Source organism: Triturus cristatus, chromosome 3_1, assembly GCF_964204655.1.
Source record: "Triturus cristatus chromosome 3_1, aTriCri1.1, whole genome shotgun sequence".
Lineage (NCBI taxonomy): Eukaryota > Metazoa > Chordata > Amphibia > Caudata > Salamandridae > Triturus > Triturus cristatus.
Genome location: NC_140583.1, coordinates 748,435,949 through 748,454,490, shown reverse-complemented (window position 1 = coordinate 748,454,490; position 18,542 = coordinate 748,435,949). Strand labels below are relative to the sequence as shown.

The window sequence follows — 18,542 nt, the reverse complement described above, 5'->3', positions numbered from 1 at the left end:
GTCTCCACAGTATAATATATCCCAACAGAATTCAATGGTAACAGGTCATTAGCAGGGCACCAGACCTCTCTGGAGACGACTCTCCAGGAGTTATGGATTTCAGCATCACCAGTGTAGACTAAAAGGCCAAACAGCACCAGCTGAGGAGGACATAAGAGCACATTTGTATATTACCCATTAGAACATTTATACTATAGATTAAGCAGGCCAGTAGAAACAGTTAAAAATGGCAAGGTCAGCCTTTTGTTTCTGAAACCTTTGCTGAGTAATCCACTTACATAAACAGGATTTAGTCAATGTTTTATCACAAATCCACTACAAAGTATTGATATATTTATTCTCAATGCCACAGTAGTCACCCCACACCCATAAAGCTTGGTGTAAAGTTTGATTGTAATTTTAAAGAAAACATGGGAAGGTATCTTAGTTTTCTAGAGATTTTAAAGCAAAGTTAATTTTTGTGTCTGGGTTTCAAGTGCAGCGGTGTTGCAGGAATCCTGTGTGACTTGGCAAGATGAGCATAAATAGTGCCTGATCAACAGCGGTTAAGCACTAAATCCAATGTAACCTTGTAATCTACCATACAAATGGATTTTAAATGGGGGTCAGTGAGACCATATGAACCATCACTCACACCTATCCAAAGATCATCTGCTGATTATGCGCTGACTTGCTGTGTGGCAATCATGGCACCAAGGGTGTGCTGTGCAGAAAATGGACCACTGCCTCGTAACTATTTTTGTAAGTGAAATTCAGCATGAGTACCCCATGCCCCAAGCTGCTTGCCACCATCCAGGCCCCCACATAGGAACAGCCCTTTGGCCAGCATCCTTGCAAGCGGGCGATCCCAAGCAGAAGATGCAGTGTGAAGGTTGGCACCGTGCCATTGGTTGGAAGGTGTGGGCTTGTGTGATAGAGGTCTGTCTGTGAATGCAAGGTGAGGAGTATATTTGTGATTGTAGGAGAGATATGTGCCTGAGAGAAGGGCTGGACTCGCAGACCAGAGGGTCTGTAATTGCAGGGTGAGAGATTGTCAGTATGAGTGTAGGGTGAGAGGTGTCTGAGGGTGAGCTGTGAACAGTGAGTCCAGGGTGAGCAATGTCTGTGTGAGTCCCGGGTGAGTGGTGTGCCTGCATGGGTGCATATGCCTAGTGAATGCGTATGTGAGTGAATGGTGAGTGTTAGGCCTCTGTGAACTCACAACATGCCTCTGAGTGGTGTGTCTGTGTGTAGGGTGAGTGATTAATCTCAGTGTGCAGTTTGAGAAGTGTGTATATGTAAGAGTGTGGGAGAATGCTGTGTCTACGCAATTCCAGGGTGAGCAGTGTACCTGTGTGAAACTAGGATGAAGTGATATGTATGTGTGAATGCAAGGATTGAGGTGTATGACTGTAGCTTTAGTTATGCCTGTATGAGTGTAGGATGAGGGTAGGTGCTATGTGAGGGCAGGGTAAGTTGTGTGTAGGTGAGTGCTGGAGCTGCATACTTGCGGGTGGAGAGGTATGCATGGTGAGTGGCATGTCTGTGTGAGTGCCAGGTAAGCGATTTGTCTGTGTGAGTACAGGGTGAAAGGTGTCACTGAATGTGTGAAGGCCACTACTGAGTCTTTGTGAGTGCAAGATGATTAGTGATTCTATGAGTGCATGGCCAGTGTTGTACTTGCATGAGGACAGGATGAGTAGACTTCCTGTTCAGGGTGTGGAAGATCACTGTGTTTGTGCAAGGGAGACATTTCTGTATGAATATAGAGTTATTTTTCCTGTATGAGTGCAGGGTGGCTGGTGTGTCTGTACAAATGTGGGGTAAGTAGTATGCCTGCATAAGCAAATGGTGTGCCTGTGAGTGATGTGTATGTAAATGCAGGTTGAGCTGTGTGCCTGTGTGAGCATAAGGTTAACAATGTGTTTGTGTTAGTACTTGATTTAACAGTATGAATGTGTGTGTAAGGGTAGAGGAGTCTACATGCGGATATAGTGACCTATGCCTTTATGAGCGCAGGGTGAAGACATGTATTTTGTGAGCACAAAAATATCCATCACTTTCAATATATGAGTCTGTCCCTACTTAGCGGTACTACTTATCAGTATATTACAATCAGGGACACTGGGGGTCGTGGAAAAGATGTTTAGTGCCTGGCACTTTCGCTCCCTCAACAACACAGATTGGTCCATTTGAATATTTTATACATCTATTTTACTACTGAATATGTCACTTAGCCCTGGGCAACAGCAGAAACATGCATTTGCCATTTCCAAAGGTATGTGTGTCATCAAACTTACCAGTGATTATGTAGCAATAGTGAAAAAGAAATTATGTAAGAACAGTGTTACAAGAGATTACATGTGTAATTATTATGACAGTTTATACGGCACTAGTCTCAAGATACTTTGTGCACCAACAGTTTCACAAATATTTGTATATCAACGGCCTCAGAAGAGCTCATGGAGCAGCATTCTCAGAAAGCAGGGGCATCAGCAGTCTCGCAACATCTCATTTATCAGCAGTCTCACAAGAGAGCATATGCTCCCATCATAATGAGATCTGCCACAGATACAGTCTCAAGAGACTGCTATAGTGATTGTGCATTCTCACCATAGCTCCCTCACAATAGTTCTTAGCAGAAAGTGCTTTTGCAGTCAGATGTTTGTGCCAGCTCTCCAAGCATGATGGGTGCCAGTGTGAGTGTATGTTTCTCTGTGGCATATTTATCAAGGGTTTGCATCACGTTTGAAACACACAACCTGGTGCATATGAAACGCAAACCCTAAAAAGTGATTTAGCAAGCCATGCAAGGCTACCTGCGTGGCCCTGACTGACTTGACAAATCAGGAGTAACACAACACAGCTCAAATCCCTGCATTACATTACTCTGTCCCAGGGAGAGATTCCATGGGCATTGTGTGGGTGTTCACATGCAACTTCCATGGATTTTGACATATTCCTAGGTTTACCATTACTGGTAGACCTGGGAATGCGCCAAAATGCTACTCCATCCCAGGGGAGGTGCAACACAGAGAAATATATTTCTTTCTCCTCATTATTCATTTGTGCCAGCTTTTGCACTCCCTTGGCATTTTGAGCTTGTCAAAGGGATCCTAACCGTTTGTACAGCCTGTTCTGTGATGCTAATTGTGTGGATGCAAAATGAACACCCAGGGAGTTGGCAACATAAAGTTGATCATGGTGACACTGCCACATTTATCCTTTTGGATGTTTCTGCTGCACTTGATACAGTGGATTATGGCATTTTGATTGAGCATATATTGTACTTGGGTTTTTGACAAAGGGACAAACAGACCTGCTATGGATTAGCCCCTTTATAAACAAGCAATGACGTAGCCAATAGGTCTTGCCTTTGGGACCTATTGACATTGTCAAATGATTTTAGCCATGCAGTAATCCCCGATGCTGTGCAGCATGGCTAAATAAAAAAACAAAAAGCATATAATGCAGGCAGCTGCATCAGTTTGTAGGCGCATGTACCACTCATGCGTGGGCCTACAAAACGTCTAAGCTGCTTTTTTCCCTTTTCATTTGCTGATCCACGTTGGTTCATGAAACATACAAGAGGTGATTGAAGGAATGCTTGCAGTTTGTCTAACGACTGGCATTCACTCATGGTAGTATTCCGAACCACATTCGTTTGCTCACCATGCCACCTCAGTTTGGATCCAGCCATATGCAAATCAGTCTTGACCATGCTCCTCATGAGAACAGCTAAGTCCGTACTGCCAGGCCAGCTCCTCCCTGATCCAGAAAACAGGCAACCCGGGACTGGATTCATCCTAGTTATAGGCTCATCAGCCAGGTACAGGTTGGTTGCAGTGACACAGTGAGCATGGGAAGCACGTCTGTACATACCCATGCCACGCAGGGCTGTATATGAAACACACAAAAGGTGATGGGAAAAATGCATGCAATTTCTCTGACCACTGGCAATTGCTCGGGGTAGCACTCCAGCCCATTGTTTTGCTCACAAGATCACCTCAGTTTGGACCCAACCATATGTGAATCAGTCTTGACACAGCTCTGGAAACAGTCCAGCCCAAAATGCCAAGTCAGGTCCTCCCTGAACTTGTAGACAAGCCACCCAGGAACGATTTTGGCCTAGTTATTGGCTCATAAGCGAGGTACTTCTTGGTGAGCATGGGACACAAGTCTGGGCATACCTATGCCACTTAGAGCGGTACATGAAACACACAACAGGTCATGGGAAGAATGCTTGCAATTTGTCTAAACACTGGCTATCACTTTAGTACCATTGAAACCCTGGCAGTTCAGGCTAAGCTGCTCCCATGAGGAGCAAGGTCAAAAATGATTTGCATATAGCTGGTCTAAACTGAGGTGACAAAGTGTGCAAAATAACGATGGATAGGACGCAGAGTAATGACCAGTGGTTGAGATTAATTAAAGCATTCCATCCATCATGTTTTTGTATACTTTAGTGTTGCCCTAAGTGGGATGGGTATGCCCAGATTTGGGTACCGCGCATTCTGTGTCACTGATACCAAGCTGTACCTGACTGATGAGCCCATAAATAGGGAAAAAACAGTTGTGAGTTGCTTGTGTTCTGGTTCAGCTAGGACGTGGCTTGGCAGTTCGGGCTGAACTGTTCTGATTGGGCAAGGTCCTAACTAATTTGTTCATAGCTGAACCCAAACTGAGGTGACAGGGTGTGGAAAATAACAATGGATTGGAATGCAGCCCCAAGTAGTTTCCAGCGGCTGAGATTAATTTAAGCATTCCATTCATAACTTCTTTTCTATTCTTCAGTGTGTGTGTGTAAAATAACAATCAATGGGGATGCCGCCACAAGTAATTATCTGTGGCTGAGATTAATTCAAGCATTCCATCCATCACTTGTTGGGATTCAAGTTGGTTTGGCAAGTGGGGAGGAGAAGAAGTGGGTGACAGAGAAGGTGGGTGTGGCTGAGGGGAAGAAACAAGGAGGGCAGGAGCATGGACAAGAAACAACAGGTGACAAAGAAGGAGGGCACAGGTGAGGGAGGTTACATGGAGAGCAGTAGAATGGAAGTAACACAGAGTGTGGATGGTGAAGAGAAGTGATGAGAAGAGAAACAACGCCGAGGGAGTGAGGTGATCCACACCAGTATGAAGCAATGGGCGAGAGCTTGAGAGTAAGTGGAGAAAGGAGGGGCAGAGAGAAGAACAAGTGTAACAGATAGCAGCAGAGTGCTGGGGGAGACAGGTACACAAGGGAGAATGCTGGAAAACACCTGCTGTTTTGTTCAGTGTTTAACCAAAAAGAAAAAAAAATACTTAAAGCAAGAAGTGAAAGCACAAAACCCACCCAATAAATAAAGATGGTACAGGAACCATGCTTTATGGCAGGGACAAGCGAAAGATTGACAACCCAGGTGACAAATAAAAAGCAGCCAAATGAAAATGACAGAAAAGTCAACCAATGGTAATCAAAGGGTGGGCTACAAGCTCCTGTATGTTCTTGCTAAGCCCAAAATATGTATTTTGCAACCAGACGGTCTGTCTGGTAAACTCAAACTAACTTGATTCAAATTAAGTTTTAAACCGATTACTGCTGATAGTGAAATACTTCCATTTAAACACTGACCTTTGCAGATTGCTCAGTTTATACATCTTTTAAAGGCAATTACTGTAGAGCTTCTGGGTACCGTAACTGCTTGAGCTTTCTTTATTCTCTAACATTCTTCCTCTTTTGTAGTTCTTTCTATCTCTTATCCCTCTGTCTCCACCAGCCATTTCTTCAAAATAGCTTCCAGCATCATGCAACTGTGAATGCATTTGTTAACATGAAATAAAACATTTTGTGAGAGCCTCTACAATTCTACCCAAGTGATGGAGCTGACGTTCATTAGAAAATATAGCAATTTGGCAATCTAATAGTTATCATGTTGAGGGTATGTGCATGTATGGTGTGGAAAAGCAATCAGACTTGAATACTTGTCAATTGCGAAACCGTGGGGCAGATTTACAAGCCCCTTGTGCTGCCAGTGCGTCACTTTATGTGACGCACTGGCAGTGCATTTTTCTGCCCCTTATTTACAAGGACAGGAAAAGCCACCCTGTGTGACTTTTCCTGTCCTTGTAAATATGGCGCCTTTGTGTGAAAGGGGTGTTGCTGTGGGTGGTCCCACGCAACACCCATGGAACCAGGCACATTTCCAGATTTACGAGGAATCGTAAATCTGGAAATGCTTGTGAATGCTACGCCTCCCCAGGGGAGGCGTAGGGAGGCGCAACGAGGCGAAATTTATTAATTTATCTTCGTTTTCTTTTCCTCTTTCGATGCTTGCTGCATTCTGCAGCACACATAGAAAGAGGAAATCACCTCTAATGATTGTTTATGTACAGGAAGGGTTCCCTTCCTCCACATAAACAATCATTGAAACAATGACGTTTTTCAACTTCTATGTGTGCTAATGCAGCACACACAGAAGTTGAATAACGGCATTTCAGATTGTTTTTGTGCAGGAAGGGAACCTTTCCTGAACAAAAATAATCTGCCCACGATCCTTGCACCATGGTGCAAGGATACCTACGCCGGTGCATGGCAGCAGTTTATGTACCTGCGCAGGGGGAAGCATAGAGATGCGACATATTGTTGTAAATATGTCGCATGCCTGTGCTTTGAAAGTGACTCAGTGTGGCGCAGCCAAATGGCTTGGGGCATGCACTGAGCCACTTTCTTGTATATCTGCCCCCAGATGTCTGTCCCCAATCTAGAGGAGGGAAGAAAGGTGGAATGCAATGTTTAATATATTATGTGAAAAAATAAAATATACTTTAAACCTTATATATGACTTTTAATTTATGCTAATGTACGATTAAGTTGGCCTGTAAATGATTTATAAAATAGAGGTTTGAAGACTCTTCATTTTGAGTTTGACCTGGAGGAGCAATGGCCATTTCTTCTTCCATGAGCGTTCCATTACTGACATCTGCACAGTGGTGAAGTCACTCTGTTGCACAGTTTCATTTGTCTCTACAATGGCCACTTATCACCTAACATGGACGATCATTTTGAACCCATATTATGCTTCTTTGTGTCTGTGAGTGTGCGTGTAAATGCAATGTTCACTTTCTTATTTTAGATTCCCCCCATCATTAACGTCATCAATTGTTCCAACTCAGTCTGTGAGATGATGGACGACAGAAGCATTATGACCGTCTTCTGCCCGCCCGTGCTCGTTCCAGTTTGCATAGATGGAAACCCACCGGCAAAAGTCTATGACGAAGACATGTGCTGCTTCAGTTATGAGTGCCGATGTAAGTGGCAGGCAATTTACTTTGGCTTAAGTTTGTTCTGGCGCTAACGTTTTTCTAGTTTTTCTGACAAGGGGACAGAACTGTTAATGCTACCTGAAATCTGGGCACCATACAATAAGCTGTAAAATCCCATAGAGTAATATCTTGGTTTGCAGCTATGCCATGCCTTATGGTAACAAGCAGGATGATTTGAACTATGATCTTTCTTTAAAGCTAGGCCGGTGTTTTAAGACTCAAAGTGTTCGCAACATGCTGGGCAAGGCATGGGCTTGATGCCAAGGTTTTGGGGGCTTTGTGGTTTAGCAAGATGTTTTAGAGTATCCATATATGGATGGCTTTAAAGTGAGATGAGTGGTGATCACTGGAAGAACCATGCTTCTTTTGCAAGGAGAGATTGGAAGAAATTTCACAAAGTTGTCAAAGACAGGTCACTATCAAAGAATGCTCTGAGTTTTAGGCCTCATTTGAGAGATTTGGCAAAGGGCAGCACAGCAAGGAATCTTGCAGTGCTGTGTGCGTCAAAAGAAAAGCGCAGGAATGAGCCGTATCTTTGCAATACAGCACATTCCTGTCCTTTTTCCCTGCACTGGTACACAATGGACTGCAATGTGCCAACGCAGACACCCTTTCCTCATGGTACAAGGGTGTCTGCATTGTAGGTGTCCCTTCCTGCAAAAAAACAATCACAAGAGGTTTATTCCTCTTTCTGCATATGCTGCAGAGTGCAGCCCACATAAAAAAAAAGAAAAAAGGGCCTCCCTTACGCCTCCCCTGGGGAGGCGTAGGAATCTAATGCATTCCCAGGTTTGTAAATCTGGGAATGCAACAGATTCCTTGGAGGTTGTGTGGGAACACCCACAGCAACACCCATGGAACGCCCCTTTCATGCCGAGTAATGCGTGAAAGAGGACCATGTTTACAAGGCCATGAAAAGCCACGCAGGGTGGCTTTACTTGGACTTGTAAATATGTGGAGACACACTGCGTCACCGGTGTGTCAAAAAATGTGATGCACTGGCAACGCAATGGGTTTGTAAATAAGCCACTTGTTTTTTTTCTCACTTGGTGGTAGGCCAATAACATCAGAGCAAATTAAAGTTAAAGGTGAAGGATCCACTAGGGCAGGGAGTAGGATTTCATTTTGGGACTATTGTACCGCCGTCTATTAAGCATTATCCAGCATTAGGAGTCTTTAAGTATGTCACTCTGTACTTCTAATGTGAAGTAGATACGTCAGTCACCTGTATGCATGTGGTGGTGAAGACGTACACAAAGTAAGCAGGTTAGCAGGGTAGAGTTGATATTGAAAAATATACATATTGTACAGCATTTCAATGGCAATGGTTTCTGAAAAGCTGGCAACTAGCTTGAATGGCTTGGTTTAATCACTCATAAAGAATAGGCAAGGTTAGGGTAACTGTGCTTACTATACGTGAATGATCAAGAAGTTGAGGACCACGTCTTGGTCAATGGTGTGAAAGGCCTTTGAAAGGTTGAGGAGTTTGAGAGCAAATGCCAGACTGTGGGTGAAGGTGACGAGAGGGTCCACTCTAACATAGGTGACATGCGTAGCTTACTGCAGCAGTGTATTCCCCGGAGAAGCTTACAAACTAGTGAAAGATACTTGCTGGCAATCCTTAGATTTCAGCGGGTTACTTTGAGGGATGGGGGATTACAGTGCTAGGCAAACAAATATGGATTGCCCTTCTTCATGATCTCCCAAATTTTTGACATTTTTAAAACATCACATTTTTCAATTCAACAGTGCAGTACAGATACAGGTTTCAGAGGTGGACAGCAAAGGCAATAATTAAACATATGTGTAGTAATGATGAATATGCTACGTTCTGGCATGTTGTGTTCCTGTGAGCTGTTTATTTAAAAAAATATCCATTTCAAGGTAAGGAGGATCGGAAGCAAAAGGGGAGAAGCCCTCGGAATAGAGATTATCGAAGTAATTCGTATTTACCACAAAACATTGATTTAAATAGCTATGTTGTACACACTGTTTGATTCAATTTTTTATTTTTTTTAAATACTCAGAATCGTAAAATAGCCTCTCTCATCTCCACAAAGAAAACATAACAAGATGATGGACGGAGTGCTGCAAATTTTCAACCACTCACCCCCAGTCACAGATCTGTGTTTAATCCATTGTTCTTTTGCTTGCTATGCCACCCCAGTATGGACCCATCCACATGCAAGCAGCATTGTCCCTGTTCCTCTTGGGAACAGTCAAGACCGAACTGCCAAGGCAGGTCCTCCCTGACCCAGAAACAAGCATCTTGGGACCGGTTTCAGGGTATTACCCCTCATCAGCCAGGCTAGCTTGAATCCAGTGGCACAGCGAGCACACAAATCACAAGAGTACACTGTTTTTGACAGTTGTGAACTTGAGCTTTTAAAAAAAACTTTGTGGATGAATTCCAGAGGTTTCTGAAGAATATCACACTTTAGTTGGGCCGGGATTTAGTCAACATTCTAAGCCAATGTATAGAGGTGGGAAAACAAGCATTTGTTTATATTTAATAATTTGGCAAATATGACTTGCACTACATGAATTATGCTTTGGTGGTCGACTATGTGAAAAGAATGTCCTCTGTTACAAAAGTCGAACAAGTGCCCTGCTCAATCTATTTTCCATGCAGTTTCCAAAGTTTTGTGATGTATGTTGCTAACGCTGAGCTTAGGGGCGAGGTACGCATCCAGTTTAAATTTCCACAAGCGTTTTTCTGCTTTAACCAGTCTCTCACAAGCAAATATTATGTGACAAGCGCAAGCTTTAGAAAAGAAAAAACCTGGGACTAATATTTAGTCACTTCCTTAACAAGCAGGAAATGGTATTGGGTGCACCAGCGTTGCCACCCTTGCATCACGTTGTAAGCATCACTGCTTTGTGAAGATAATTGTTTTTGTGCAGGAAGAAACACCAGCCTGCACAAAAACAATAATTGATGCAATTTTCCTCTTTCTATGCATGCTGCAGGATGCAGCACTCCTAGAAAAAAGAAAAAAAATGGAGAAATAAAAGGATTTCTCCTCGTTGCACCACTCCAGTGCCTTCCCTCGGGAGGTGTAGGATTCTGAATCATTTCCAGGTTTACAACACTTTGTAAATCTGGGAATGTGTCAGGTTCCATGGATATTGCTTGGGAACACTCAAAACAATGCCCATAAAACGCCCTTTTCCTGCAGAGTATTGCGTGGAAGCGGTCCATATTTACAAGGCCATGAAAAGTCACGCAGGGTGACTTTTTACTGCGCTGCTGGTGCGTCAAAAAAAGTGATGCACTGGAGCGCAATTGGCCTGTCAATGAGGCCCCAAGGGCTTTTGGAAAGTGTAATCTAGTACTCCTGCAGCACTCTTTCACAAATTTGCCACAAAGCTGCTAAAATGGGAATAAATGTGAATATTTGGGAATATTCATATACAATTAGTACATAATGAAAAATGTGTGCCCATCTTCCACTTTTACTAATAGTGAATTGGACGTTTTGGGGCCAATTCACAAAGGAATACATGAGCACACAAAAGGGTACTCCAGTAGTGTTGCATCCAGTTCTCCTAAATGCCTTTGTGAATTGGCCCCCAAACTAATAATTGCTGTTCTTCTGCTATACATCTGGTATATATAACAATATTAAAGAGACATAAAGAAAGACCAAACCACCAAATTCTCAACAAAACTTTAAATGGAGGAGGTAATCGGAAATCCTATGCCCAGTTACTATAACAAAAAATTGAAGCCCCTCCTTCATCATGAGGCTTTTGCTGAGCTGAGCCCATGAGTGAAGAGACAAGAACCTTCTAGCATCCACGATCAAAATAGATTAAATAATTGCCCACAAGAGGGCGGTAGCACTCTAGAAATACACATTAATGCCATCATAAACTAAGGCATTATTTGCTCTATTGACACAGAAGAATAGAACCAGAAGCATGAAGGCATTTTGTGTTCGCAAAAGCTCTCGTTTGCAAAATTGCTCTGTTTGTGACCCCATAAAGGCTTTTTGGTATGATACAAACCCAATTACCGAATCACAATTTGGTTTGTGATTAAATACTGAATACTATTACATTTGGAAGTAGCTTGGTGAGGGCATTCCTTCCAAATACTGATTCAAATGGGATATATTAGTGTTTTGTGTGGGAAACTGGGTTCTTGCTGCGGTACCCCCCCCCCCACACAACAACCCCACGTTTTGCCTAGTTCTAGATGCAACTTTGACTGAAGAGTACTGGGTCCCTTCTAACCGGGTTCCCAGTATCAATGTTCTTTCCCTAAAACTGTACCACTCTTGGCACAACTTCATTTTCCATGTAAGTACTTAGTAAATAGTACCACTTGTATTAAGGGCATTGAGACCAAAGAGGTCCACTAGGGCTGTAGCACAAATTGTGCTACCCTAGGGGCCCCTCATCAAGATAATGCAACAGCCATTGCTGGCTGTGTTATTTGGTTCAGAGAAAACTGAACATTCGACATCGCCCACATATATATTTTTTTATTTAATGCGATTTTATATAGCGCAAACATTACCCGAAGGTGTCAGAGCACTTTACAAAAGAACCTATTGCGTTACATAAGGACTCTGAATTACATGAGTTACATAAGTGATATAAACAGGAAGAAAACAAAATTGCAAATATACAAGTGGAGCGAAAGGAGGGAAAAATTGCAAATGTACAAGTTGTAAAGTCACTCAAGAAAGAGATACAAACAGATAAACTCTAAAATCCCAAAGGAATGGTAGTAGGTACAAAGGTCTACTACATATGCTGGTGGTTACAGTTATATATATAAGTGGAGTGAAAGAAGGGAAAATATTGGAAATGTACAAGTTGTAAATTCACTCAAGGAAGAGATACAAACAGATAAACTCTAAAATCACATAGGAATGGTTGTAAGTCTACTACATATACTAGTGGTTAGAGATATAAAATATATACAAATTGCAAATTCACTCAGGATTACATTTTAACAGTGATTTAGCTAGGACAATTATATATTACATAATTACAGAGCAGGAAATTCTTGCCATCCTTCAGCCAGGTGTTCAGGTGGTGTTCCATTCAAGGGTAGTGGTCTTGGGTCTGGAGGGATCCACCGAGTTGGAGATGACCATAGGGGTGGAAGGCCAGATGGTGGTGAGGTAAGCAGCATGCTGGATACAGGTTGTGCTGAGCCGCATCAAGTAGGCAAAGGTGAACAAGGGAGCGGCTGATGCTTTCCCCCCTCCGATCCCTGCTGTTTTAGATAATATACGCGCCAATTGCTTCTGGGAGGGGGAGTTAATGCAGCAACTTGGTGCATGTAGGGGTGCGATGCCCCCCCCCCCCCCCACGGGACAGCAGACGTCTTGGGGCGCGGCAGCCTACCTCTTCATAGTGTACAGAATGCTCCGGTGTTGGGCCGCAACACTCCACTCTCCCAGAGTCAGCCGCTTAGTCCGACGGGTGCCATTTTAGAACCAGGCATCCCCAAAGGACTAGTGTTACTGAGATTCAGGTTGAGGCCGTAGTATGAGCGCCCCTCGCCCACTGACCTCAGGTGGGAGGTGGCGGGTCGCTCCTCACTGCTGCACCTTTGGCCAGTGCGGGTCCGGGTTCCTGACGGCATCAACGTCGCGTTGGTGGGAGGAGGGGGCAGTCCCAGGTCCGGTCCTGCGCATACCCGTGGATATTACGGCATGCTCCGCAGGTTGCCACAGTAGGTCCGCTGCCTCACCGCTCTTCAAATGTGAGTCCTCCGTCCCGTAGGCTGTGCTGCAGGAGCCTTGCGATCAGTCGCGGGCTCCGCCGTTTGGGAGCAGGCTCCGGCGGCGGACGGTCGCCATCTTGTTTCTGGGGGATGCCATGCCCACAGACATTGCAAGAGGTATAGATAAGTCACCCCTATTGCAGGCCGTAGAGCTCCAAGACAGAGTGCACTCTATACCATGTGTGGACATTTCAGCATGAGCAGATATGACCCTGCAATTTCTAATACTATTCTTGGATATTTTAAGTGCACAGTGAAGCCATAGAAAGTACATGGACTGGACGCTCATCATTACGAGTTCTCAAGCACCAAGATGTCTTCTCTGTACTCAAAGATGTAAACCTCTTGTCCTAATAAATCCTCACCAGTGCGAGTGTTGGATTTATTAATAAATGCACAAAGGAAACACTTTAGAGGGTACCCTGAAAACCTACCACAAACGTCTGTGGTTGTTGAGTAGTTTTAACCAGCCTGCCACCACCAAACATGTTTCTGACCTCCTGAGGTGAGAGTCTTCGCTCTCAGAGGCCAGGAACAATGCATGCTCTGGGCGGGGGCGTTCCACACCTCCTCCAGACAGGAATGACATTCTGAGGCGGGAAGCTTCAAAGGGGATGCCACCTTTGAAACACAACCCAGGCATCTTCAGTGCCTGGGTTGTTAGTGAAAGTTGACATGTGTGCCCACATTCAGCCAGCACCACTCCTAAGGTGGGGCAGGCTATGAGGACCGCACTTTTCCAATTCCTCCATCTTGGGATGGAAGTAATTAATCTGTTAGGGTCGGGTTGTGCCCACTCTCCAAAGGAAGTGGCACATAGAGTGTGTAGTCACCCTAAAGGTAGTTAGCCCTTTGGCTACTACCTGTCCCCCCCACCAATGCTGCTAAATGTAGTATTTAGGTGGCACCCCTGGGCCCTGAACTTTAGATTCTATGGACCTAAAAAGAAAATGGACAAAGAGGAGCTGCTGATCTGAGAACAGAGGCCCTGCTGCTGAAATTTGGCATGAAACCCTGTCTGCTGCCAGAAGGACTAGATCATCATGGTGTGCTGTCTTGTCCTGCTGCTGTGATGTCTCAAGAACCCCAGAACATCTCCATTTCTCCAACAAATTGTCGAAGAACTCCCTTGGAGTAGATGAGCTACTTCCCTGCAGCTGCAGGCACAGTACCTGCAGAGTAAAGTTTATCGACTTGCTGCTCTCCTGCTACTCCGATGCAGCAACCAAGCAAGAAGAGGTACACCAACTCCAGAGGGCCAGATCTATTCCCCCACCAAGTGAGAAGACAGCAAGACCTTCTGGAGACATGCTGTAACATATTCAAGGTACCGGACCAGCTGCAACCGAAACTGAGTTGAAGAGTCCAATTCGGACTCCATCTGCCAATAAAGTAGACACCCGTTGAGGGGTGTCAAGTCTCCTGAGACCTACTCTGTGAGTGGCCCAGCTGTCCTGGAATCATCCCTGCAGCTTGCCAGCTCCTGACCGCAAGGGACATCTTGACGCGGTGAGCCCAGCTGTCCTATCTGCTCTCCACTGAGCCCGCCCGGTCTGGGAACCACCAAACGAGCTATTCTTTTGTGGCCGTGCAAGCTAATCCCTCATTTAGGGTTGCCCAGACTTACCTGTAAATCCCCTTGTGCAGCCTGTTTTAAGGTGGCCCCCTTCTCTGTAGTGCACCTGCTACCAACAACCTCAGCACCCTCCTCCCGGCTGAATCCAGCATGCTCCTGAAAAATGACTGTACGATTGTATATTGATTTTTGCTATTCTCCCCATAGACTTCTATTGAGCCTAATGGCACACAACTTGTGATTTGTTTACCGAACAGTAAAAATTAATTTCTTAAAAAGTACTTGCCTTTAAACAAAGTTCTGAAAATTTGTCTCAGATTTATTCTTGAGTGTGTCTCATTTATTGCCACTGTGAGTACAATAAATGCTTAGCACTACCCTCTGATAAGCCTAACTGACCGCCCACACTATCACAAATAGAGTGTTAGTATCATCTACTCTTGCCAAATGGGGTCCCACTGTACTCTCTGCACAGTGTAGTTTTGTAGTTTGTTACACTTTATAGAGAGCCAGCTTCCTACATTTTGCAACTGAAATCCAGTCTCAAAACATAACATTCCCCTTTGTGAATGTTCACAAAAACATTTTTAGGAGTAGACAGTTGTCCAATGGACCACTGCCTAGTATTCCTTTTAGGAAATTGGGTAGCATTTTTTAAAACAATTATTATTTTATTTAAAAGATACCATAGACATGGTGGTCTCCTAATCCCAGCAGGCCACCATCCCTGTGATGCCTGTAAATCATAGATGGTTGCAATTTGTGCCCTGCCTTATTATTACTCATGAGTTAGGTCAGATTGTGACCCACTGCGATTCAGTATTTTGCGAACCGACCTAAAACTATACAGGTCTGTTTGCAAAATGTTTCACTGGTTGCAAAAATACTAGTCGCAAATTGTGAAAAAAGCTTTGTACATCAGGCTCAATATCTCCAGAATTGTGAACGGGCGGAAGTGATTCTTTACCATGAGATTTTCTTCACAGAATGAGTCATATGTTAGAAACTATCATTTTTTTCTGATGATATTTCAGACATATCGTAGCTGTGGTGTGGGCTATTGAGACAGACCATCCTGCACTCTCTGTAACTTGCCCTGTCAGCTCAGTTGAACACAGAGACAAACATCCAAAGAGAGGAAACTAGAGAGGTTGAATTACTTTAACAATTTGTCAGTATTTACCACTGGAGAAGTCTCAATGGTGAGCATTTCTTTCCATATCTATGTGCATGAAGCAATTCAGTTATCAGTGTAGTTTCATGTAGAATAAGAATCACCCTGTAATAGCATATGCTCAGTTAACTTATTAAACCCCCTACCGCTTGGTCCCTTTTCTCTTACCTTCTTTGCCGTGAACTATTAGAGGAAAGTGTACGGCAAACCTTTCCGAGTTGTTTTAGTTGTTTTTCATATTTAGTGCAGCTGACTGATGCTTTCTTAACCTAGTATGTTATCGCACTTTGCCTGACCTTCCTTACTCCTCCAAGCAATAGTAAGCACACGTTCTCTCTTTTCAGACTGCACAGGACCTGATGGACAGCCCAAACAGGTGAGTAACTGAAGAAGAATACAACAACAAATGTAATTTCAGATCATTTAAATATGGAGAGATGAACCTATGCACAGTAGGGTATTATTGTATTTATAAACATTACACATCAGATATATATATATATTTATATATATATATATATATATATATATATACATACATACGTTCATACATGTGTGTATATATATATATATGTGTATATATATATACATACATGCATACGTGTGTGTGTGTGTGTGTGTGTGTGTGTGTATATATATATATATATATGTATATATATATATATATATATATATATATATATATATATATACATATATATATATATATATATATATATATATATATATATATATATATATATATACATATATATAGTGTACTTTCAAATAGACTGTGCTGATGGTAAGATGCAGCATCCATGTTGTAGAATGTAAAATGTGTGCTAGACACTGGGGGGTGGAATTTCAGCATTGGTATCTCCTTGGACTGTGGTTTCCAGTTGCTTCATTTGTAAAAGAATAAGTGCCAGGGCTCTTGTCAGGAGGCCAATACAGCTTGCACCACACATTGCCACTGCCATGCTGCCAATAATAGTAACAACCCAACTACTAACCATCCCACTCTTACAAGTATAACAGCTTGGACTATTACAAGCCTTCAAATCTATAAGCATTGTTTTGGAGGCAGGTCATAGTCATTTTTAATGTATATTAAATTAATAATTCACTGTTGTTGTGGTCAGCCCTAAATTTGCCGACAGCGCCACCTTGTGGCAGACTGTCACAAGCGCCGGTGTGGACAATTAAGTGGCGGTATCGAGCACCTGAAACCAGCTCATATTAAGCACTGCAATTAGTTCTTAAACTTCTATAGGGTGATTATAGCTTGGGTCTCCTTTGCTTCGACCCTAATGCTCAACAAGAAGGCTCTTCCTAGCCCCCAATAGGACTTACCTGTGCCTGGACCTTCGTTCAGGCAAGGCTCTTTCAGAATCCACTCCAGTGCTTCCTTTTCTGATGCTTCTCCCTTTGCCACTTGTGTCTCTTGTTGCTTCTTTTTTACTCACCCCGACTTTTTCCCAACCTTTTCTCTAGTGGCCTAGCCACACACACCTGTTGCTGTGCTCTTCTGCATCCCACCTACTGCATCCCTCCCATCCCTGACACCTCCAGCTGTGCTCCTCACCCCTCCTCAGATTTACTCAATGGCGGCTGTAGTACAGACCAGCCCCTAAGCACGTTTTTCCTAGCACCCCAGGACTTATTTGCGCCTGAACACGCATCCAGAAAAGGCCCTTTCAGATCCCGCTCCAGTGTGTACTTGAATCACTCCTTCTGGTCTATCTGTCTCTTTTGATATCTTTCTCTCCCTCATTTAAGGTGTGCTTTCCCTTTGCCACTGCTATTTCGAATTAGTTTTTGACGCTGCTTTACTGTTCAAAATCTGCTCACCCCCTATTTATTTTGCTTTTTGCCAATATTATTTCTGACTTGTTTCTTCCTCTGCTTCTTATGTTCTACTTTTGCTCATATCCACTGGATTCTCTATGTTGCTGTCTCACTCAACTCCCACACTCTTGCTGAGCTTTGCTTTCTCTATGACACGTGGCTCTTTTCTGCTTGCTTCTTGCCTTAGAACTTTTGATCCTCTACAATTTTTTTTACTTTTTGCCTTTTCGGCTTTTTCGGATTTCTCTCCTTTCACCACAATTTACTCTTGTTGCTCCTTCTTTACACTCTCTCCATCTTTGCCTTTTCCTGCTTTCTTGCATGCTCTTTACCTGTTCCCACGCTTTCCTGTTTCCTGCCTGCCATTTTCCTTCCAGCCCTCTCTCTCTCTCTTTATCTCTCTCTCCCTCTTAAGGTTTGTTTTTTCCTTTACCAATGTTGTTTTAAACATCTTTTGCCACTGTGCTACTGTTTAATCTCTTCTCACCACCATTTTATGTTGCCTTTTGCCACTGTTGTTACTGACTTTTTGAGCTTCTGCTTCTCTGCTTGTCTTTACTGCATTCTCTCTTTTACTCTCTTGCACATTTCCCACGCTCCCTCAATTTTGGATGTATGTATGCCACTCTGCTCAATTCCAGTGGCTACTCTTCTTACCACTTTTTCACTTCTCTGATTTCTTTACTTTTTGCCTCTTTACTTTTTTTCTGACGTATTCCCTTTTGTCACTTGTTTCTCTTGTTGCTCCTTCTTTGCCTACCCCCATTGGCTATTTCTTGCCCTTTACTCCTGTGGCTTCCCCTTACGCTACTTACCTGTGTCACAATCTTCTACTCTCCCATGTCTTGCCTCCTGTGCCCCTCCCGGACCTGCTCACTGCCCCCTGTGCACCTACACCCACGACCTACATAAAAGCAGCCATGGGCCCGCCAAAG

General features: G+C 43.5%; 2 protein-coding genes across 2 annotated transcripts in view; both read left to right on the top strand.

Annotated features, from left to right (window-relative positions):
• Positions 1–5,752, top strand: part of LOC146860913 (mucin-5B-like) — a 307,179-nt gene extending 301,427 nt beyond the window's left edge. Inside the window, exon 20 of the mRNA XM_085646181.1 lies at positions 5,702–5,752. Within this exon, the coding sequence (XP_085502307.1) occupies positions 5,702–5,752 (51 nt within the window). The remainder of the gene's footprint in view (positions 1–5,701) is intronic.
• A 136-nt stretch (positions 5,753–5,888) lies between these two features.
• The window catches only part of LOC146860912 (intestinal mucin-like protein), an 89,830-nt gene continuing 77,176 nt past the window's right edge, over positions 5,889–18,542 (top strand). The window contains exons 1-3 of the mRNA XM_085646180.1: positions 5,889–5,897; positions 7,092–7,266; positions 16,122–16,153. Coding sequence (XP_085502306.1) covers positions 5,889–5,897; positions 7,092–7,266; positions 16,122–16,153 — 216 coding nt within the window. The remainder of the gene's footprint in view (positions 5,898–7,091; positions 7,267–16,121; positions 16,154–18,542) is intronic.